Source organism: Neofelis nebulosa, chromosome 1 (genome assembly GCF_028018385.1).
Source record: "Neofelis nebulosa isolate mNeoNeb1 chromosome 1, mNeoNeb1.pri, whole genome shotgun sequence".
Lineage (NCBI taxonomy): Eukaryota > Metazoa > Chordata > Mammalia > Carnivora > Felidae > Neofelis > Neofelis nebulosa.
In genome coordinates, this window is record NC_080782.1 from 160,930,673 (window position 1) to 160,954,566 (window position 23,894).

The window sequence follows — 23,894 nt, forward strand, 5'->3', positions numbered from 1 at the left end:
TGCACCGAGGAGCGGCCTGCGCCCGGTCCGCCGGCGGGGTGGGCCTCGGAGCGGGGGGCGAGCCCCGCGTTCTCTGCGGGAGGCGGGAAACGCTCTGCGCGATCCCGCGGGGAGGTCGGGAACCGGCTCGGGAAGGAAAGCGCTCCTTCCGCTACGGGCCAGGACGCAGTTTTCGCGGCACCTAGTCGGCGTGGGCTTTTGTCATTGTTGCTGCTTAAAAATGAGCTGGGCAACCCAGAGTGGGAGACACGTAATCACGTAGCTGGGAAGGGGTTACTGCCCAGAATATGTAAAGAACTTCTACGACTCAACAACAGAAACAACCTGGCTTTAAAAAACGGGCAAGGGCTGGCCAGTGAGCACGTCACAGGATGCTCCGCAGGATGCTTCCAGACATCAGAGTTAGGAAAATAAAAACCAGAATGAGGTACCACTTCACACCCACTCGGACGGCTGTCATCAAAAGAAAAATAACAGGTGTTGGGGAGGGTGTGGAGAAGGGGGCACACTCGTGCATTGCTGGCAGCCACGTAAAGGGGTGCAGCCAGGAGGTATGGAAAAAGGGTTAGTTGTTGCTCACATTTTAGCGTAGTTACTCTAACACCCAGCAATTCCGCTCCTAGGGCTAAACTCTAAAGAATTGAAAGCAGGGCCTCAAATATTTGTTCACCAGTGTTACTAGCAGCTTTATTCAAAATGAGCCAAAGGCGGAAATACTCCAGATGTCTATCAACAGATGAATGGAAAGCAAATTGTGTAATGTAATTCATCCATAAAAAGGAATAAAATTCTAATACATGCTGTAATATAGATGTGGAAAGTGAAATAAGCCAGACACAAAAGGACAAATGTATGATTCCACTCATAGGGACAGAAAATTGAGTAGAGATTACCAGGGGCTGCGGAGGTGGAGGGGTGGGGGGAATGGGGAGTTACTGTTTAATGGGTACAGAGTTTCTCTTTGTCCTAATGAAAAGTCCTGGAAATGGACAATGGTGATGTTATACAACATTGCAATATACTTGATTCCACTGAATTGTGCTTTTGAAAATTGTTAAAATGGTAAATTTTGTTGTGTTTTGCCATAAGTTTTTAAAATGTACGGGAAAAGGCAAAACCAGGAAGACAGTAAAGAGATCAGTGGTTAATGAGGAGCACAGGGAATTGTTATGGCTGTGACATTCTGTCCATTCTGTAATGCTAGGTATGTGACACAGTGTGTGTGGAAAATTATAGACTTGTACAACAGGTAGAATGACCCCTAACTACACTCTGCACTTCAGTAACAATAATATATCAGTATTCATTCCTCAGTTATAACAAATACTAACAGAAGTTGTGTGCAGAGGAGGAAAGAAGGTATATGAAAGCTGAAACTTTGCATTCAATTTCTTCTTTAACCTAAAACTACAAATAAAGTTTACTACTTTTCAATTGACATTTAGGGGTGAAGAGAAATGCTACTGGATATATAATAGAACCCGATTGGTTTTAACTGTGCTATACATAATTTTGTGCATTTATTTTTAAAACTATGCATCAGAATGTTTTTAAAGACAACCAGTGGTGTTAGAGTCTAATGAAGCTGTTGGATAGGAGATAAGTGTGATGTGGTGGACTGGCAAACCACTAATGACAACTTTTTTAGGGACTGCGTGTAGCCTGTAGAGGCAGAAAGTAGGATGAGGGAAACTTTTGTAGAGTTACCTTCATACTTAGGCTTAGGAGCTCTGAAATTTGGGTGGGAGGGTAGAAGGAATCTGTGTGTCTGGCCTATACTCAGGAGTCCCCATGGGAAAGACCTCATGGTGTTACAGCAGAGATCCAGAATCAGGATCTTGTGTTACTTCCTCTGACCTAAGTGTTGTGATCTTGGGCGCTTTTCTCCTTCAGCATCACTTTTCTCATTTTAAAGTGAAGGGTTTGGACTCAAGTCCTCTGACAACCCTTTCAGTCCCTTGCTGATCATTGATTAGGGAGGGCTCTTACCTGGCAGGGCCGGTCATTCTAGTCCATGACTGAGTACTTTGTAACCCTGCTGGCTTCCACTTGCTGCTTCTAGTTCACCTTACCTATTAATCCATACTTCTTCCACTTTTGAAGTTAATCAGTTTCTGTAATCCCAAAATACATGGTTTGTATTTATTTATTTATTTATTTATTTATATTTTTAAATGTTTATTAAAAACATAAAAACAGAGTGTGAGACGGGGAGGGGCAGAGAGAGAGAGAAAGACAGACCCAAAGAGGCTCCATGCTCTGAGCTGTCAGCACAGAGCCCGACGCGGGGCTCGAACTCACAAGCCGCGAGATCATGACCTGAGCCGAAGTTGGATGCTCAACCAACTGAGCCACCCAGGCGCCCCCCAAAATACATGTTTTTAAAGACTGCCTGCCATCCTGGTTGCTTTTGTTTGCGTGTTCCCCTGTGTTATGAACTCAAGTGTCCTTCCTGCTCAGAGCTAGAGACAGTGATCTACTGGGACTTTCTGTCCAGTGTAGAATATGGAATGCAGTTCTCTGTAGATTCGTCTTCCTGATTTTGTGCGCTGTACTGGCTTGTCAAGATCTTACTAAATTCCAGGGTATTAGTCAAGGTGTGTTAGAAAGAACCTGGATAGATGGCAGAACTTTAATCTGGTCCTTTGTCAGATGTTCATTATTTGCTTCATCTTGAGCAAGTTACTTAATGTTTAGGCTTGAATTTCCTCAGCTATAAATTGAGTTTTAAAGTAGTTGCTCCCTGAGGTCTTTCTGCTCTAAATCCCAATGTTCAAAGGCTAGATGATAGCTTAGGTCTCTTCTAGTTTTAAAATCTTGTGAACCTAAGGTCAGGTCTCCAGTCTTCATGACCAGATGTTTTAGAGGTAACAAACACATACTTTCTTAGCATACACCGTGTGCCAGGGATGTGCAAGGGCTACAGGGTGAATGGGTAGACCCTGCCCTCAGAGAGCCAGACTCCTGCCAGAGGGTGAAGGCTACACTGGAGGTGCGCAGACAAAGAGGATGGGGGGTGGGAGTGGCCATTATTAAGAAGTAATTCTGCGTGAGGGGTCTGATGGCTGGGTGGCAAGACAGGGAGTGTAAAGAAGGGGCGATGCCTGTGCAAAGGTCCAGACGCTTGGTTTGTGGGGGAGTTACAGATGGGTCAGTACTTAGACCTGTCGGCGGCCAGACAGATCGTGAAGAGCTTTACATGCCTGGTTTTGTCTGCTGAGTGCTGTCACATCAGCTGAAGTGGGATGGTGGGCTGGAGAGTGCTGTGGTTAAACACATGAGCGTTAATTCTGTAGTGGATTTTAAAGTGGAATTAGACATGGGTGGCATCATGGTACGGTCACCTTTGGTATTATTTCAGTAAAGCAAGTGTTCAGCTTATTGGATTGGACCCCTGTCACTGTTGCAGGGAGCAGGACAGCGAGAGAAATAGGCAGAATTCTATTACAGGGCCACAGATGACCACAGAAATGTAGTTTTGCTTATACTTCCTTTATTTTTTTCAGGTCCAACTTCTCATCTCTGTATCTCTGTTCTTCATGTACTACAGGCTTTTTTCTGTAGTTAAGTCAGAAAGCCATGTAGACTTGCCTGCCCTTTGAAGACAGACTTTTAAGACTTCTAGGAAGATAGCTGGTAAGTCTACCAGGGGATAGCATGTTGGTCTCTATTTCTTCCCTGCTGTAAAAGCACTTGTCCTGGATTCATAGTGTCTTTCTACCAGCTTTACTTAGCATATGTTTTTGTTTGCTTTTTAATGTTTAGGAGAATATTTTAAGATATGAACATTTTTGAAAAGTGTTTGGATTTCGTAAGGAAAAACCACTTATAAAAGCATATACACTCATATGTAATGATGTGGGAATGTGTGCTAGATACGCATTTATATGACAGAGTTTGGGGTTTGAGAAGTGAATTTTTTACCATTCTTTTTAATTTTTTTAAGAGGTTTCTAGAGTATGATAATGAGGTGTGGGAGTAGGCAGGTTTGGGTAGTAGGCACTTTGAGATTGGCCAGAAGAGTTGGTGACAGGAAGAGGAAATAGGGGCAGGTGGGAGAGCTGGGGACTTTTAAAGTGTGAGGAGCTTGAAAGAGAATGGGATGGGTGAGATTTTGATTGGGTGGCACTAGATGAAGGGTGGGAGAGCTGATGATTTAGGCAACAATTAAAGACCAAAGGAGACCATCCAGTCAGAGAAGCTGAGGTGGCTGGAGGCCGCCCGAGGCAGAAGCCAGCAGACTTAGGCCAAATGGTATTCCTCAAAGACAGACTCATTTACAGGAGCAGCTGTAAAATGTAGTGAGCGTACAATTTCCAGAGAGGCAAGAAACAGGTACAACTGATGGAAAATAGAAATAAGGAGAAAGAGTGGTAGAGCTTTGCCCGTAGAAAAGATCCACAGGACTTGGGTAGTAGTCGAGACCGGGGGTGTGGCTGAAGAGGGGACCAGCTCTCTACTGTTGCACTGTGTCAGAGGTGTCTATTTATGAGTTGTGCTTTTGTGTTATCCTCTTTTTCATTTGGTAAAACCTTCCTGGCAATAGAATATTGTGCTCAGTCATTTCTGTGGTAGTAGAAGGAAATGCTCTATACCCTTACAGTTCATAATCTGATCCCCATATTGTACACTTATTGGGTTCATTGATAACCTCTGTTTTATGAGTTAGTATTGGTAAAAGTTGGTGAGTTAGCATATAGGAAATAAAATCGTTTCATTGATGGGACTATATTAGGGAAAGAAAGGAGAGGGGTCGCTAAGTAAGATACTTTTGCTGTATGCCAGTTTCTTGAGAAGATGGGAAAAGTCTCCATAGTTTTGTTTAATAAGTTTCTGAAGTCATGGAAGTAAAAAGCCTCTTCCTGTCACGAGTGGGACCTGAGTATATTTGGGATGAGATACTGTGTGTTGGTCAGTCATAAAGTTACCAAGATCATTTGGGAATATTTATTTACCAGAAATGAAGTATTTGTTAGAGGGTACTCTTGTAGTTTTTAATATAATAAATCATAGCTGACACTGAGTGCTAACTCTGAACATGCTACAAAATATCACATCCATTTTAGAGTCCTGGAAACTGAAGCATAGAAAGGTTTAGCAACTTAACAAAAGCCGTATCATGGAGCTAGGACTCCCTCAAACCCAGCAGGCCTGAGCTCTTAACCTCTGTGTCATAATACATACGACATAGGGAATATTATACTACAATGATGTGATATCCCCCATTATTTAATATGAGCATGCCTTGACCGTTCATTAGGGCCGCTTATTGCCAGGTGGGATTATTAAGATAAATCTTCCCTATTCTTTTAACATTCTTCTAGTTTTATGAAACATTGGGTCTGAGGTTAGCCTGCATGTTCTTTCTACATGTTTTACTTGCCAACCACGAGATCATGACCTGAGCTGCTGACTGAGCCACCCAGGTGCCCCAGAAATGTTAAGTCTTTTATTTTATTAAAAAAATTTTTTTTTCTTTTTTTTTTTCTTTTTTTTATTTATTTTTGGGACAGAGAGAGACAGAGCATGAACGGGGGAGGGGCAGAGAGAGACGGAGACACAGACTCGGAAACAGGCTCCAGGCTCCGAGCCATCAGCCCAGAGCCTGATGCGGGGCTCGAACTCACGGACCACAAGATCGTGACCTGGCTGAAGTCGGACGCTTAACCGACTGCGCCACCCAGGCGCCCCCAAAAATTTTTTTTTTCTTACATTTATTTACTTTTGAGAGAGAGAGACAGAACACAAGTTGGGGAGGGGCAGAGAGAATGAGACACAAAATCTGAAGCAGCTTCCAGGCTCTGAGCTGTCAGCACAAAGCCCAGTGCAGGGCTTGAACTCACAAACTGAGATCATACCTGAGCCAAAGTCAGATGCTTAACCAGCTGAGCCACCCAGGCGTCCCTGTTAAGTCTTTTAAATGAATGTTTTTGAAATTATTAAAGGGCAATCCTGTGAACATAAGAAGTGTCTCTGTAGTGTTTTCTGAGGAGCAGTAACATGGAAGGAATACATTTTGACCCTTCATTACTGTTAGCACAGAGCACATTGTGGGTCCTGGGGAGTGGCTGGTACTTTTGGTAAAGGATGGGACATAATGTAATGGGAAAAGACTTTGTGATCCATTTGGATAAACTGTATGTGTTACAGAATCTGTTTTAGCAGTTGTTGGGTTCCCATACTGAGAAGAACACACCAGATGGAGCCGGTGGAGAATAGGATAGAGTCCAGTTGGAAGAACGTGGGACTCTTGATCTTGGGGTCATGAGTTTGAACCCCGCGTTGGGAGTAGAGATTACCTTACAAAATTAAAAAGAAAAAGGAAAAAAAAGGAAAAGAGTTCAGAATGGATTCATAAACACAAAATTTAGTAAATGCTAAATGGAACATTACACATCAGTGAGGAAAAGGGTTGCAAAGACAACTGAACTGTCCGTTTGGGGTGAAAAAATAAGCTGAAAAAATAGGCTATCCCACTCCTTATACACGATGGAGTAAAAATACAAATGTTAAAAAAAAAAGAATGAAACCATCAAACTCACAAGAAAAATATGTAGACTGCTTTAAAAGTAATGGAGTGGGAAAGCATGATTTAAAACAGTCGTAAGGAAAACCTTTAAGTTTTTCATTTGTATGTGAACCAGTTGTGTGTGAAAACAACGCATGCACACATACACACACACATACCGTAAGTCAAGAGATGGTAAACTAGGAACATATCTTCAGTAGAAGGACTGATTTATTTTATGCAAAGACTACAGATAATTAAAAGGACAAGGCATACCCTACAAAAGAAATACACATGTGTAATAAAAAGGGAAAATGTTCACTCTTTCTCACTAAAGAACAGCTCGTTAAAACGATGATGAGGGGCGCCTGGGTGGCGCAGTCGGTAAAGCGTCCGACTTCAGCCAGGTCACGATCTCGCGGTCCGTGAGTTCGAGCCCCGCGTCAGGCTCTGGGCTGATGGCTCGGAGCCTGGAGCCTGTTTCCGATTCTGTGTCTCCCTCTCTCTCTGCCCCTCCCCCGTTCATGCTCTGTCTCTCTCTGTCCCCAAAATTAAAAAAAAAAAAAAACAAAAAAAAAAACGATGATGAGACTCCAGTTTTCACCCTAGAAGTAGCAAAGATTAGAAGTTAATAATAGTGTTCTTGAGGGATTGGGGAATTGCCCCTGAACTGTTGGTTGGTGTGCAGTACTACTGTAACTTTCTGAGAGGTGGGTGAAATGTATCAGTTTTAAATGCAAAGAGCCTTTGAACTGGGTAATTCACTTGTAGGAATTTTCCCTTCAGCAGCACCCTCATATTCAAGATATGTACAAGGAAATATAGTGCTTCCTCTATGTAAAAATGTCCTAGAAAATGCTCGTCATAATTCAGCAGAACTCCTGAGACCTATGCCTTCCCTCTCCATAGAAACATGAAAACTTGCCCTAGTTCTGTTTCCAGAATGACCAAAACCTGCTCCTCTCTTTGCTTTACCTGAAGCGTCAGGAGCCTGGTCTTGGTTCTCTTGAGCCACCTGCTCTTACTTAAATGAGCAGGTTGTAGAATATTGTGTTTAGAATCCTATTTGTGTAGCATGTCTTTGTGAGAGATTGTGTAGTCTTAGAGCAAGTGATACTGTGTAAATATCTTGTTCTGCATGAATGAGTATATTTCTAACTCTGAGCTTCTGTTACTTTTCACCATCCTAGAAAACGTGCTTATTTAAACTTTTAAAAAGTCATAATTACTGGCAAGCAAGTTCCTGCTTCAAGGATGTCCTCTATCTGAATTGCCCTTTTGCTAAGCAAACTCCTTTACATCATTCAGGATCTACGCTGGAGCTTCTTTCCTTGACAGCCTTTTCTGTGTTGCCCTTCACACTTACCTGTGCAACTAATGTTAGCACCATAGTACAAGACACATCTTTAAACCCAAGTGCCTAGAAAAGCAAGGGACAGAAAATAATTAATCTTAAATGAAAGAATAAAATATTAGGATGGATAAAATATTATAAAATGTGTTGATATTTTTAAAAAGCCATCTTTTCATAATTTTAGATTAATGAGTGCTTTCTGAAATGGATCTAGTTTTCTTGCTCAGCCTTAAATTTGCCTAGCTTTAATTTTGATGTTTGCTCAACTTTATGTGCTGACAGCTTGTTGATGCAGAGTTATAGAGTCAAGGTGTAAGGCACATGCTGGGTAATTCTGGGGTCAGGCTTGGGTCACTGGTAGTCTAGAACATGGGTAAGGTACCATTCCGAACCTGTTTCTTCATCTATAAATGAAAATACTAATACTGAGTCATAGTGTTAGGTGGATTAAATGAGATGATATATGTAAAGGCAGTTTTGAGGCTCAGCTAAAAACTAATTCCATCTCGGGGTACCTGGGTGACTCAGTCATTTAAGCATCTGACTCTTGATCTCAGCTCAGGTATTGATCTCAGGGTCATGAGTTCAAGCCCTGTGTTAGGACTCTACTACTTTAAAAAGAAAAAAATTAATTCCATCTACCTTTTCTCTTCAAAATCTTTGTTGAGATATTATCTGATAAATGCACGTACCATTCTAGACTTAAAATTAAGCGATTATAGAATGAAAAGTTCTAGGACAGCATTTTATTTAAAATTATGTTCCCTGAAAATAATTAATTTCTACTTTATTGCAGCACTATTGAAAGTTTTAAAAGAATATAATCGTGTGTGTTGTAACAGAAAGAGAAATGGAAGTATTCCAGGAACTCCGTAAGCCCTCAGCACGTTTGGAGTGTGACCACTGCAGTTTCCGAGGCACAGATTATGAAAATGTGCAAATCCACATGGGCACCATCCATCCAGAATTTTGTGATGAAATGGATGCTGGTGGGTTAGGTAAAATGATATTTTACCAGAAAAGTGCAAAGCTATTCCACTGCCATAAATGCTTCTTCACCAGCAAGATGTACTCTAATGTGTACTATCACATCACATCCAAACACGCAGGCCCAGAGAAGTGGAATGAGAAACCAAAAACTCAGCTAAGCAAAGAAGCAGATCCTGGGAAGAGCCCTCCTCTTCCTGAACACCAGAAAATACCCTCTAATTCAGCAGAACTCCCAAAATCCATACCTGCCCTTTCCATAGAAACACAGAAACTTGGCCCAGTTTTGTCTCCAGAATCCCCAAAACCTGCTCCTCTCACTTCCCTGGAGCCTCAGAAGCCTGGCCCTGTTGTTTCTCCTGAGCCACAGATACCTTCTCTTCCTTCTCCTGACCCTGCAAAATCTGCCTCTCTTTCTTCTCCTGAACTTCCGAAGTCAGTCCCTGTTGTTTCTGAATCTCAGAAACCAGTCCCTATTCCTTCTCCAGAACCACAGAAACTTACTCCTTTATCTCCTGAGCCAGTAAAGGCCACTCTTCCTAATCCCAAACCCCAGAAACACTCCCATTTCCCAGAAACATTGGGGCCACCTTCAGCCTCTTCTCCAGAGTCACCAGTTTTAGCTGCTTCCCCTGAACCTTGGGGTCCTTCCCCAACTGCATCTCCGGAGTCTCGGAAGCCAGCCCGGACTGTCTCCCCTGAGCCAAGGAAGCCATCCCCATCGGAATCTCCTGAGCCTTGGAAGCCATTCCCTGCTGCCTCCCCAGAGCCCAGGAGACCAGCCCCAGCTGTGTCACCAGGTTCTTGGAAGCCAGGGCCACCTGGGTCCCCAAGGTCTTGGAAATCCAGTCCTTCAGCATCATCAGGACCTTGGAAGCCAGCTAAACCTGCTCCAGCTGTGTCTCCTGGTCCTTGGAAGCCAATTCCTTCTGTTTCACCTGGACCATGGAAACCAGCTCCCTCTGTGTCCCCCGCATCTTGGAAGTCTTCATCGGTCTCACCTGGTTCCTGGAAGTCTCCCCCCGCATCTCCTGAGTCGTGGAAGTCTGGCCCACCAGAACTCCGAAAGACAACTCCCACCTTGTCACCTGAACATTGGAAGACCATTCCCTCAGTGTCCCCTGAGCTTCGTAAAGCAGGACCTCCCTTGTCTCCTGAGCTTCGTAAACCAGGCCCACCATTGTCCCCAGAGATCCGCAGTCCAGCGGGATCTCCAGAGCTCAGAAAACCTTCAGGGTCTCCAGAGCTTTGGAAGCTATCTCCGGATCAGCGGAAAACTTCTCCTGCTTCACTTGATTTTCCTGAGTCCCAGAAAAGTTCCCGTGGTGGTTCCCCTGATCTCTGGAAGTCTTCCTTTTTTATTGAGCCTCAGAAACCTATCTTCCCTGAGACCCGGAAACCTGGACCATCTGAGTCCCCCAAAGCCACCTCTGATGTCTGGAAGCCTGTTCTCTCTCTTGATGTTGAACCTAGAAAACCTGCCCTGTTTTCTGAGCCCACCAAAACAGCTCCTCCTGCTTCTCCTGAACCAAGAAAACGTGCTCTTTTTCCAGAGCCCCGGAAACATGCCCTTTTCTCGGAACTTCCCAAGTCTGCTATCTTCTCAGAATCCCAGAAGGCAGTTGAGCTTGATGATGACCTACAGACAGATGCCATAGATGATCAAAAGTGTGATATTTTGGTTCAGGAAGACCTACTAGCTACACCTAAGAAACTCTTAGAAGACACTTTATTTCCTTCCTCAAAGAAGCTCAAGAAAGACAACCAAGAGAACTCAGATGCCGAGCTTAGTAGCAGTGAGTATATAAAAGCAGATTTAGATGTGATAGACAGCAAGGGCCAAGAATCAAGCAGCGATCAAGAGCAGGTTGATGTGGAATCTATTGATTTTAGTAAAGAGAACAAAATGGACATGACCAGTCCAGAGCAGTCCAAAAACGTATTACAATTTACTGAAGAAAAAGAGGCTTTTATCTCTGAAGAAGAGATTGCAAAATATATGAAGCGTGGAAAAGGAAAGTATTATTGCAAAATTTGTTGCTGTCGAGCTATGAAAAAAGGTGCTGTTTTGCATCATTTGGTTAATAAGCATAATGTTCACAGCCCTTACAAATGTACAATCTGTGGAAAGGCTTTCCTTTTGGAATCTCTCCTTAAAAATCATGTAGCAGCCCATGGGCAAAGTTTACTTAAATGTCCACGTTGTAATTTTGAATCAAATTTCCCAAGAGGCTTTAAGAAACATTTAACTCATTGTCAAAGCCGGCATAATGAAGAGGCAAATAAAAAGCTAATGGAAGCTCTTGAACAGCCACTGGAGGAGCAGCAAATCTGATTTTTACACTTGGCGTGGATATACGATCTACAGAGTTGTTTGTTGAAACTGTAAAGCCTAGTTAAGTAGCATAGTTGGAATGGTAGATGTTGATGTGTATGATGTACCGTGTTTGTCTCAGTAGTGTTACAAAGGGTAAGCATTTGGTCCTTTTTTTCATGGCCTCTGTTTATGTGGCTGGCTTGTTAAGTTAATAAATTCGTAACTATATTCCAGGTGGATTCAGATTTCTCTAATTTCTTTAAATGTATTTGAATAATATGAAGATGTAGGCGGTCCACTTAATCCAGAGCAAGTTGTACTCGATTTAAAACATCTAATAAAGTATATCTTTTTTTTGTGAAACTGACTTCAGACAATGGAAATTATTAGTTGGAATGTTTAACAATTAGGCATGAAATTTTTTCTTTCCTTATTTTCAGATCATAAAAGTTATTTTGAAGTTCCTATTTGATCATATAAAGTTAGAATTTTGAGCAGTTCTAGATGTTTATTAGCTTTTACGTCATGGAAAATTGGAGTCTCAGGGTTGCTGATTTTCTGCTAAAAGAAGAGGGGTCAAGTAAGTTTGAAAATGTTTGCAGCCTTCTTTCTCCTCTAGGAGACTGGGAAAGATGAGTGTGACTTAGACTTAGGTCTTGTCCTTAGATGTTCCCTTTGGGTTCTTACACACTGCACTGACACCCCAGCCCCCCACCCCCCGCTCCATTCTGGCTCTTTTCTTACCTGTGAGTTCACACCAATAGATGATCCTTAACTGCCAAATGTGTCAGAACTACACTTCTGCCCCTGGGCCTCATGCGCCACCTATTGGGATTTCAGACCTGGTAATGAGTAGGAACTGAAGAGTCTTCCAGATTCACAGTAGAAAATTTTATAAGTAGACGTTTCTGTTTGAGAGTACGTCAATTGTCTGTTTTCCACGGTTGTTACTGTAAATACCTTGTACCTGTTCGTGGGTTATTTTGTTCCAAAATATTTTGTCAAATGTGTATCGACCAAATTAAAAGCAAAGGCTTTCATGTCAGCAGTATCTTCATGTGTGTGTCTTCTTTTGTGTAATTTTCATTGTATAATACCCAGATTCCGTTATTCTTTCCCATACTCCCTTTTTTCAGCATGCTGATTTTCATGTCTGGATAAGCATTTTCTAAGCTGTGTTTTCTCAGCTCTGTGGTCAGGTAAGTGAGGGAGAAGCTACCCTAGGTGAGGCTCCTTGTGGAATATCCACATCCTGGCTGACTCATGAAACATTTAGTGCCATGAGGATTGGGAGACTACTTTTAATTAAGCTGTTTCTAGACGTTTTTGAACAGGGAGCACTTTTTCTCATAGCATCATAATTAGCATGCCAATCGAGAAGGTAGTGTTTACAGAATACTGGGAAGGTCTTACAGGCTCCAGGTCTCTCCCCGCTTTGAGCACAGTCTGGCAGGGAAAGCACTGTGAGTAGTTGATGGTGTTTTCAGTTCACACTGGGCACCTTGAGAGCAAGCTTCTACTACTGAGTTTTCCTTCTAGGCCAACAGTAGGACAGATGGGATATCTTGGATATACAGTGGTCTTTTTCTCATCTATACTGACTTGATTAAAATTACAACTGGAAAAGAGAATGTGCAGCACCCAGAAACCCTTTTGAAGCCTGCAGTCTCAGACCAATTGTGTTATGTATAACACATTTTCCTTAGGACCTTGCATACTTCTCACAGAATGCTTCCTAGACTTTTGCTCAAGGTGGAGCCAACTAGATCCCATGACTTGCCATCTTAGGTGAGTTTTTTCGTAACACAGGATGTTATGCTAAAGTAGGGGGTGACAAATAGTTTTGGCCTCTAAGCCACCATGTTCTTGGCTCATCTCATTTGTGGCTTTCCACTTTTTTTTTCCTTTTACCTCTTCCGGTCAAAGTAACCTAATACCCTTTTTTTCAACCTTGATAATTCTGGTTTCTATATGATAGCATCCCAACTCTAATCAATGCAGCCCTACATGTTCATTTTATTTTCCTATGTAATTACAACTATTTTAAATGAACTCGATCCAGTTATTTTATATAATACGAAAAATTGTACCATCTTTCGCTCAACACTCATGGACCTGACACCATTACATTTTAGGGTGGCCTATTTAGTTTTCATTAATTTGACCCTAAGTACATGAACTATGATGTGTCTTTAGCAGATACTGCTTTTGTTTTAAATATTGGTGTGGATTGTAGCTTTTGTCTTAGATGAAGGCCTAGACGGGTGCTTACCATGTTGGATCTTCAGAGATCGTAAAGTGAAGAGGGGCATCTTTTAAGCTGAGTTACATCCCTAGATCTTAAAAACCCTGAAATTGTCCCCATTTCTCAATCTTGCAGTTTCTGTTGAGTAACTTTGAGTATGCAGTGTATTAGTTTCCCCTTCCTGTCATAACAAATGACATGAAATTTAGTTGCTTAAAACAACACAAATTTGTTTTCCGACATTTCTGTAGTTCACAGGGCCAAAGTCAAGGTGTCAGCTGGGCTGCCCTTCCTGGAGGCACCAGAAGAGCATCCGTTCCCTTCCCTTTATGTTTTCTGTCAGTTCGTGGCCCGCTTGCTAGCACCTACATCTCCTGCTTCCTTCTTCCATGTAAGGGCCCTTACGTTTACATTAAGCCACCTGGATAATCTAGGATGACCTCCCTGTTTTGAAGGCAGCGGGTTAGCGGCCCTAAATCTTTGCCATATAAACTGCCATAATCACAGGGTCTGGTGGTTTGGACTTGGACGTCTTTTGGGGCGTCCTGCTAGACCTGGGCTTGAAATTTGGGGTTTTGATTCCTCTGCTTGACCTATTGCAAGCTAGGTTTCTTCAGCAGTATATCTTCTGTGGCCACCTCACTGTGTACATGTATTAGTACCGTAGACTGCTTGTAGTCTGAGGACTCCAGTGTCAACCCCCATTCACCCTTTACACACAAGTAAGGTCTCCACAAGACTGATTTTTATGTTGCACATTTAAGGTCCAGTTACTTAGGATCTTCCATTGGCAAACCATACCTTACTCAAGCAGCCTTCCAACCCTCCCCCTGCTCATTTTTTTCTTCCCCAAGAAAATGCTCCCTCTGTTTCCTGTTAAACTGCTATCCTCACCAAGCCTGGCACATTTCCCTCCACCTTCCAATGCTAGTCTTGCCAAACTGCATTGTATTTTAGGAATTGGAGAAAACAGAAAAACCCTGTAAGGCTGAATTGGGCCTCATTTAGTATTGATTCAGTGCAGGAATGTAACATTTTCGTTACAAATTCTCCAGACTGGAGACACTACACTAAATCTGAAAACTGAAAAAAGTCATTGGAATGAAATCAGATGTGTCAACACTTTTGATCCTCACCAATTAATGGCTTAGTTGGTTTGAGCATAATTTTAATTAACTTTTGCTTCCATCACCACCCAATCTATTGCGAATGCTTGTTGTGGGCCTGGTTTGTATAAATGGGAGAGTTTTAGTCATGTGAAATAAGAAGGTAGTAAAAGCCAATCAATTCCAGTGAGGATTCTGGGAAGATGGTGGAGTGGGACACCCCAGGAATCTGTCCCCCCCCATGTGGACAACAATTACACTCATAGAACCTGTCTGATGTAACTGTTTGGAACTCCAGTCTCTTGAAGGCTCACAACTTCCAGGGGAAGACTTGTACAGTAAATTTTAGCTCTTCACACAGTGGCAGCTACCCACCCCCCACCCCTGGCCATGTGAGCATCTTGCCCACAACTTACAGGAACTAAGGTGGGTAAAAAGGACCCTGTCTTCCAAATTGTTGGGCATCTGTGCTTTGCTGATTGCTAGTTTTGATCAAAGAGGTGCAGGCAGACAGGCATTCTCATTCTATCTCCCCCATTAATGCAATCCCCTTCCCCCACCCCACTCCCACCTCCCGGCTGAAGTGACTTTCAGGATATTTAAAGGGGCAGCACTCCACCCACCCATCTCCCACTGCCCTGACCTCAGTTTTGCTTTTCCCCTTTGGGGAGCCAGACTTTAAAGACTAGGACTTTGAAAAACAGCTGCATGTACAGGGAAAATTAGAAAGTGGCCATGAATGCCCAAGGAAAGGCTCAGAATAGACATAAGACACTTTACACCTCAGGCTGATCCTCAGCGTAGAGCATACAATAATAAGACAGTAAATCCTGGGAAAGGAGGAGAAACTGATTTACACAGTTACACATTTTAGATTCAAAAGTCCAGTGTTTCACAAAATGTAAGACAAACAGGAAAGTGTGACCCATTCAAAGGAAAAAACTTCAACAGAAACTGTCCCTGAGAAAGACTTAATGGCAGATTTATTAGACAAAGACTCCAGAACGATGGACCTAAAGATGCTCAAAGGCCTAATGAGAAGTGGAGAAAGTCAACAAAATGATGTGTGGACAAAATGGAAATACCAACAGGGTGATCAAAAACCTAAAAAGAAACCAAGAAGAAATTCTGGAGCTGAAAATACCACAACTGAGATGAAAAATTCACTAGAAGGATTCAAAGGCAGATTTGAGCAAACAGAAAAATCCGTGAACGTAAAGACAGGATGATGAAATATATCCAGGCTGAGGAACAGAAAGAAAAGATTGAAGAAAAGCAAGCAGAACCTAAGAGACCTGTAGGACACCATCAAGTAGACGAACATACACTCTGTGGGTGTCCCAGAAGAGGGAGAGAAAGGGGCAGAGCAAATATTCAAAGAAATAAATGGCTGAAAACTTCCCAAACATCCAGGAAGTTCTACAAACTCCAAGAAGTATGAACTCAGAAACACATTATAGTTGAAAGAAAAAGAATGAATCTTGTAAGCAGTAAGAGAAGAAAATTGTCACATACACAGGATCCTCAATGAGATTATGTGCAGATTTCTTATCAAAATTTATAGGCCAGAAGACACTGGGTCAAAGTAAGAGTGCTAAAATAAAAACTGTCAACCAAGAATCAAATATCTGGCAAACACAGTCCTCCAAAAGTGAGGAAGAAATCAAGACATTCCCAGAAAAAAAAGAGCTCAGGGAGTTTGTGACCACTAGATATGTCCCACAGTAAATGTTCAGCAGAGTCCTGCAGGGACACCAAACACTACCTTGAAGCTGTATGGATGGAGAAAGTAATATCTTCATAAAGGTAAATGTATGGTCAATTATAGATGCTGGTACTATAACAATGGTTTGTAACTGTACTTTTTTCTTAGCTAAGTGATTTCAGAGACTAAATACATATAAAGAAAAAAATTATTATAAAACTAGTATTATTGTAACTTGGCTTTGTGACTCCAAGTCTTGTTTTCTACGTTACTCAGGAGACTACTGCATTTAGAAGAATTAGTTTTGGTTTGGGGACATACAGTGTATAAAGTTGTAATTTTGTGGCATCAACAACGTAAAGGGGGAGGGATAGAGTTGTAAGAGAGCAGAGTTTTTGTATGCTTATTCAACTTATGCTGCTACAAATTCAAATTAGAATGTTATAACTTTAAGATGTTGATCCCCATGGTACCCACAAAGAAAATTGCTGTAGATTTCATGCAAAAGGAAATAAAGAATTCAAACATTTTACTTTTAAAAATCAACTAAATGTAAAAGGGAAAAATACAGGAATGAGGGGAAAAAATCTGGACAAACTTTCAATATGCCCTATGAGCTACAGAGCATATGGGAAACAAATAGCACAATGTCTCATCTAGTGGATCAGACAGAGACTTTCCACCTCAGCAAGAAAGAACTGGATGATAAACTGAGGACAGTTCACGAGCCCCCTTATAGGTGGGAAAAAAGCAGGGGGGGGGGGGGCGGGGGCAGGACCCCAGAGGGTTTTGCTGGTGCGAAGGGGCTCTTCTCTTCTGCCAGGCAGAGCTGGCTCTGCTAAATGACCATCTCAAATTCACAGCCAGCAGAGTGAGGCAGGCAGGAACTGACAGGGTCTGCTGACTCCACAGTGCCTGGCACATTGTAGGCACTCAATAAATGCTAGTTGAATACATGAGTGAATGGACTTTCCACACACATGCAAGTGAAAGGCTACCAGGAACCTGATGCTGGCCAGCTGAGTCCCTTTATGCGATGTATCGTGACAACACAAAGCCAATCATCTTCCAGTCTTGTTTGCTCCTGCTAAGGAGGAGGCAGAGGGCACTTTGCTTGGAACAGGGTTCCTGAGTAAAGGTCACCTGCTCTTGCTGGTGAAGAAAAAAGCAGGAGTGGTGAGCATAGAAACCAGCCTGACCTTGGATACTCTTTGTGCTTGTGGAACTGCAAAAGGAACCCATGACTTCTCTCCTGCCCTGTATTATGTATGAGACTGGAAGCCAGACTCCCTCTCCATGCAAGGACTCCCACCATCTGACTGTTAACAAAACTGAGGTAAGGCACCAGCAAAGCTAAGGACCTACTTTGTTGGACATTATAGCTTTAACGCTTGATAAGCACACACTTACTCTCCTGCTGAGGATAATGAGCATAGTGGTTGAGAGCTTGGGCTGTGCATTCAGACAGACCTACATTTGTACCTGCCTTCATCACTTAATGTGTGTGTATATGTGTGTGCATGCCTGAATGTGAGCTTGAGTGAGTTGTTATCCTCATAGGCAAAATGGGATAGATTGCAGGACCTACCACATAAGGTTATTATGGAATAAGACAGCATAAAGTGCTCAGAGCAGTTAGTAAATGTTAGATGCCACTGTTACTCATACGTTAATTGAATTGTGCAAATGAGAATTTTCACCACTGGTAGGGAAAGTAATATTGAAGGATGAAGATTTTATGGCTTACCTCCTCTTGGCAAGGTATTGCGGGCCTTTGGGGATTTCTTTCTATCAAACATCTGAATTACAAATAGCCAACACGTAACCACCATGAAAATATCCAATGGTGGACTCCCACCCTGGAGTCATAGCTGATGTCGGAGCTCTAGTGGGCAAGATATCTGATTCCCCACACACCATGTGAGTGTAAGTCACCATGTAAGTGAGACATTGGGTCCTGCTTAAAACTCAACCCAGGCACTACTTCCTCACCGAGGAAGCCTTTCTTGCTTCCAGGCTGGGCAAGACACCTTTTCCAAGGCTCCCAGACACCTATTGTTGCTGACTTTTACTGGAGTGTTTCCCTCTTCTTGAGGGCAGAGACTTGCATGTCATATTCCTGGAAGTAGCATTTTCTCAAATATTTGTTGAGGAGTAGAGGATTGGGCATTCTTTGCTACCCAGCATTTTCCCATGGACACTGTGCTACCTATCAGTTATTTTTGAACCTGGCTGCACATTAGAATCACCTGGAAAGCTTTATGGGGCACCTGCGTGGCTCAGTCGGTTAAGCCTCTGACTTTGGCTCCAGTCGTGATCTCGCAGTTCATGAGTTCGAGCCCCACATTGGGCTCTGTGCTGACAGCTCAGAGCCTGGAGCCTGCTTCAGATTCTGTGTCTCCCTCTCTCTCTCTGCCCCTCCCTTGCTCATGCTCTGTCTGTCTCTCTCAAAATGAATAAATGTTAAATTTTTTTTTAATAAGAAAAAATCACCTGGAAAGCTTTAAAAACTACTGGTTCCTGGGCCCCATTCCAGGCCAGTGAAATCTGGGTATAGAACTCAGGCTTGGGTGTTTTCCAGAGTCTCACATGTTTCCAAATACAGTCACAATTGAGACCCAGCATTATAAACCATGAATGCTAAGCCCTCAGGCTTACCCATAGCCCAGCCAGCCCACCCTCATGGAGCTATTGGGGAACACAGGAGTAGGGCACAATGACTGTGCCCATTGTGAATCACATTCGTAGTAAAGCAGGAATGTCCTGTCATGTAATTTTAGTTTTAAAACAATATCTAAACAAGCATAGAAAAAGCCAAAGGAGTTCAATTCTTTAAATTGTGGTCCACGAGGGCTGCCTGTTTGGCTCAGTCTGAAATCCGACTCGATTTCAGCCCAGGTCATGGTTTGTGAGTCTGAGCCCGAGTCAGTACTTGAAGTCTGTGGTTAAAAAATTACATTTGTTCCCAGTGGGGAATTCTACTGCCTATGTTTCACCTTTGGAGCTTCCTGTCATTAGTGAAGCCATGTTTGCCAGAGAAGAAGCACAGAGGGGAGGCTGGGCGGAAAGATGGCAGCCTCTGCTGGTCTCACCCAGCCTCTTCCACTCTAAACGGGTGGGATTTCCTCTGGACAGAATTCAAGGCAAGCATAAAGTATCATGAGACTACACAACTTTCCAAACGTTTCTCATGTTTAAGGGATGTAGATTTTCCTGTATCTTAAGTAGTAAGTAGTAAGCTGGAATTTCTTAAGTAGTAAGCTGGAAGAGGGATGGCATTTAAGGGTTGGGGTGAGTGAACAAATGGCAGAAAGAACCAGTAATTTGGTGCAGCAAAGGCCTCTTTCCCTTATGGGTTGGCTGGTCTTTGGCACATCACATGGTTTGTCTGCAACACACCTGAATGATAATACTGCTTCTAAGATGAGTTCAAGGACACACAGGAGGAGGTTTGAGAGACAGTTTAGGAACACAGAGAAGGGTGTGAGCTTGAGGTCACAGAATGATTTCCAAAAGGCTAAAAAAGCAGAATGAATGTGTTTTAGACTTAATCAGATTGTGAGTACAGAATGAGCAAATGAGCCGGTTCCCAAAGGAGAATTTGGGGAACAACAGTGTATTTAGTGAAGGCTGAAATAGCCACTGAAAATCTGTTTTTTATCAACTTTATTTCCCAATTGCAGTCATTTTTCATACAATTAAATATTTCTACTTGCTATTGACTAAAAAATAAACATATAGATTAGTTGCCAGGCAGAATCGTTTTTAGCAATATATATTTGACTATTAAATATGTGTAAAATGTTTGGTAGTAGTACAGAACAAAATTAAAGGGTTTATTGATTAGTTTTTAAATAAATTAACTATTCCTAAAGCCCAATACTAGAGTTTCATATACTCATGTACTGCTATTTACTGAAGCAACATAGCTCCCATTATCATATTCCCTGCTTCACAAATTCCTAAGTTTAGCTACACATTATACTGCATTACCTTAGGTAGTAAGAAACAGACTGTTAGCTCTACATAAGTTTAATCTTGACTTTACTGCATTTAGTAATCTCTTAACAAGATGTGTTCCTGATTCCTTTGTATAAATTTGTCCTCATTTTGAGACATAAATTTCATATTTATTTGAATTGAAAACAAAGTTATGGGGCACCTGTCTGGCTCAGTCAGTGGAATATGTGACTCTTTATCCCTGGTTTGTGGTTTCAAACCCCATGTTGGGTGTAAAGTTTACTTAAAACTCTTGGGGGCACCTGGGTGGTTCAGTCAGTTAAGCGTCTGACTCTTAGTTTCAGCTCAGGTCATGATCTCACGGGTCCATGAGATGGAGCCCTGTGTCTAGCTCCATGCTGAGAGCATGAAACCTGCTTGGGATTCTCTCTCTCTCCCTCTCTCTGCACCTCCCCACTTGCTCTCTCTCTCTCTCTCTCTGTCTCTCTCAAAATAAATAAACTTAAAAAAAAACAAAGTTATACTTTTCTGAGAAAATAAGCCTGATTTTGACTCATTGGTCTAAAAACAAAGACTAATTGGCAGAGGTTACATGGTGACTATTTTCCATAAATTGCATTAATTAAGTCTACAATCCAAGGCTTTCGTAACTCTCTGTAAAAATATTGTACTGACAAACATGTACTGAAATTACTGCCTTGAACTCCACCCACCAACAAGTTTTCTTGAATAGATCAGATTAAACTGTTTACCTCTAAGAATGAAAGGGTAGCAGGTGTGATTAGTAGTTATTTGATAAGTCCTGGTAAAGTCTTCTTCTGTGCCTGCTTCCCAGGAACAGAAAATTAATGAGTCTACTGATTGAATAACAAATCCTTTTAAAAGTCAGGTCTTTGGGGCGCCTGGGTGGCTCAGTCGGTTGGGCGTCCAACTTCGGCTCAGGTCATGATCTCGCAGTTCGTGGGTTCAAGCCCCGCATCAGGCTCTGTACTGATGGCTCAGAGCCTGGAGCCTGCTTCGGATTCTGTGTCTCCCTCTCTCTCTGACCCTCCCCTGTTCATGCTCTGTCTCTCTCTGTCTCCAAAATAAATAAACGTTAAAAAAAATTTTAAAAAAAGTCAGGTCTTTGGGTGCCTGGGTGGCTCAGTCAGTTGAGCATCTGACTTCGGCTCAGGTCATGATCTCACAGTTCGTGGGTTCAAGCCCCGCATCAGGCTCTGTGCTGACAGCTCAGAGCCTGGAGCCTGCTTTAGATTCTGTGTCTCCCTCTCTCTCTGCCCTTCCCTTGTTCATGCTCTGTCTCTCTCTCTCTCTCAAAAACAAACATTAAAAAAGTTAAATAAATAAATAAATAAATAAATAAATAAATAAGGTAGGTCTTTGCTTTCAGTAAGATTCAGAGGATTATCAGATGGTAAACCCTCAGAAGTAATTTGTGATTATAGATAACTGGAACATTTGGTGTATAACTTGAAAGAAATTTAAAGAATTAGGTGGCATTTTTATAACAAGACCCCTCTGCTCCCTCATACATCAACACAGTCTCAGCAATTAGACCCATAAAAATGAAAAACAGAAGAGGACAAGGTATTCTTTCAATTCATCTGTGAACATATGAACCAACTGGAAAAAAAATCCCCATCTGAGATGAATTTTCTTTTTAACATTTTATTACTGGAAATTTTAAACATTCACAGGAGAGAGAGTAATAACATGGACCCATACCAGCTTCAGCAGTTGCCAATATGCTGCTGTTTTCAGTTCACAGAGGGACATTGTACCTTCTCTGCTTAGGTCTTCGTCAGGCTGCTATAGCAGACCACCACTGACTGGCTCCCATGGTGGGCAACACCTGTGCCAGAATGTGTGTGTCTGCTTCTTTGGGCAGGTTACCTGGAAGTCATGGATGGATTCTCTCTGCCTGGAATAAGAAATGACCCTCCCGGGGCGCCTGGGTGGCGCAGTCGGTTAAGCGTCCGACTTCAGCCAGGTCACGATCTCGCGGTCCGTGAGTTCGAGCCCCGCGTCAGGCTCTGGGCTGATGGCTCGGAGCCTGGAGCCTGTTTCCGACTCTGTGTCTCCCTCTCTCTCTGCCCCTCCCCTGTTCATGCTCTGTCTCTCTCTGTCCCAGAAATAAATAAAAAAAAAAAAAAAAAAAAAAAGAAATGACCCTCCCAAGAGAGGTGAGGAGCCCCCCACAGATTTCCTGCTGAACGAGCAGCAGCAGGGCAAGTACGGGCTGCGGTGGAGGGGACGCAGGGTGCATGTGGCATTTTCAAGTCACCTTGGGCATCATGGCTGCTCCTTCCTCCCTATTTAAAGAAAGCTCTTGTTCTTGGCACTAGAGGCCTGGCTCATGGATATGAGGGAAGCCAGGGCGTGTCCCACTTGGCTGAACTTGTACAGGCTGACTGTGGTTTGCAGCAGCCCCCAGGAGAGCTGCAGAGCATCCATGGGACCTCCTGTCTAGGAGCTGATAGGGGTCCTCCATGGGCCACATGGTCAGATGCTTTTCTTTCCTGAGAGTGTCCCAGAGTGGAACCAACAAAGGGTGAATTGATTTGTTCACTCATTTAAAAGTGCCTACTCTGTGTCAGAACCAGTGTTAGGCTCTGGAATATGAAATGAATAAAGGAGCTTGCTTCTGTGGTGTTCAAAGGCAGAGGGGAGTGGTAACAGAAAAACTAGTGCTATGAGGGGATGAGTGGACACTGAGTTGATTCCTTTTTTTTTTTTTAATGTTTATTTTTGAGAGAGAGTGTGTGTGTGCACAAGCAGGGGAGGGGCAGAGAGAGAGAGAGAGAGGGAGAGAGAGGAAGATACAGAATCTGAAACAGGCTCCAGGTAAGCTGTCAGCACAGAGCCCGACACAGATCTGGAACTGGGGAATGGCAAGATCATGACCTGAGCTGAAGTCAGATGCTTAACTGACTGAACCACCCTGGTGCCCCAACACTGAATTGATTCTTAAATGAAGAGTGAGTTTCCCAGGGGAATCTGGGTACTTGGGGCACTGGGGAGACTGGTCCATAGCAGGTGGCTCACACCCTTAGGTGCAGGTGGAGCCTGGGAGCCTTGTGGGATTAGAAGGTCTGCATGGGGCTCAAGCTGCTGTACTCTCCAACAAGTGAGGATACAAAGGAGAGGCATCTCAGTAGCTAAGGGGACAGCCACCTCAGCAGGAAACAAGGACACAAAGAGGTGACTGTTGAGGCAGCATGTGTGTGTTGGACACAGCAAGGGGCAGGAAGGATGCTACCGAGGCACAGGTTATCTCAGATTACTCAGGTTCACAGCAGTGCCGTCCCTAAAGTGACCCCAACTGGTGACACCCATGCTGGTCCCTTGTGTCCTCTACTTGAGACAGTCAACTCCACAGTTGCTCCCAAGATGTCAGTGAGCTGGGTTCCTGCGGCATACTGGCCCCTGAATCTTGCCAACGGAGACACAGCCTTGCCAACAGAGTCAAGCTTGTGGATCTTTGCCAATCTGCAGTAAATGCCTACAGAAAGAAAAGTCCCATAACAAACGTGTAGGTTCTCACAAGGTCCTTCGAGTGTAGCTAACCTCCTGGCTGGTGGAGGATCTCTGATCTGTGGAATTATTCTAGTCTAGAAATTGGTTGAAGGGACATGTCTCTACCTGATTGTTGCTCAAGTCAGGCCTATATTCACAAGACCTGACATAGGTTTTAACTACGCAAACCAAGCAG

The 23,894-nt window shown here is 43.0% G+C and overlaps 1 protein-coding gene across 4 annotated transcripts in view; it reads left to right on the forward strand.

The window, feature by feature from the left end:
* Window positions 1-23,894, forward strand: part of CHAMP1 (chromosome alignment maintaining phosphoprotein 1) — a 28,033-nt gene that overhangs the window by 223 nt on the left and 3,916 nt on the right. Inside the window, exons 2-3 of one of the 4 annotated variants that reach the window (XR_009265355.1) lie at window positions 3,507-3,636; window positions 22,071-22,126. Coding sequence is in view for 2 of the 4 variants with exons in the window: in XM_058741406.1 (XP_058597389.1) it covers window positions 8,713-11,184 (2,472 nt within the window). In the remaining 2 variants the exon portion in view is untranslated. Of the gene's footprint in view, window positions 1-3,506; window positions 3,637-8,658; window positions 12,218-22,070; window positions 22,127-23,894 lie in introns of those variants that run through there. The other 3 variants (XM_058741406.1, XR_009265354.1, XM_058741411.1) reach the window with 3 other exon arrangements.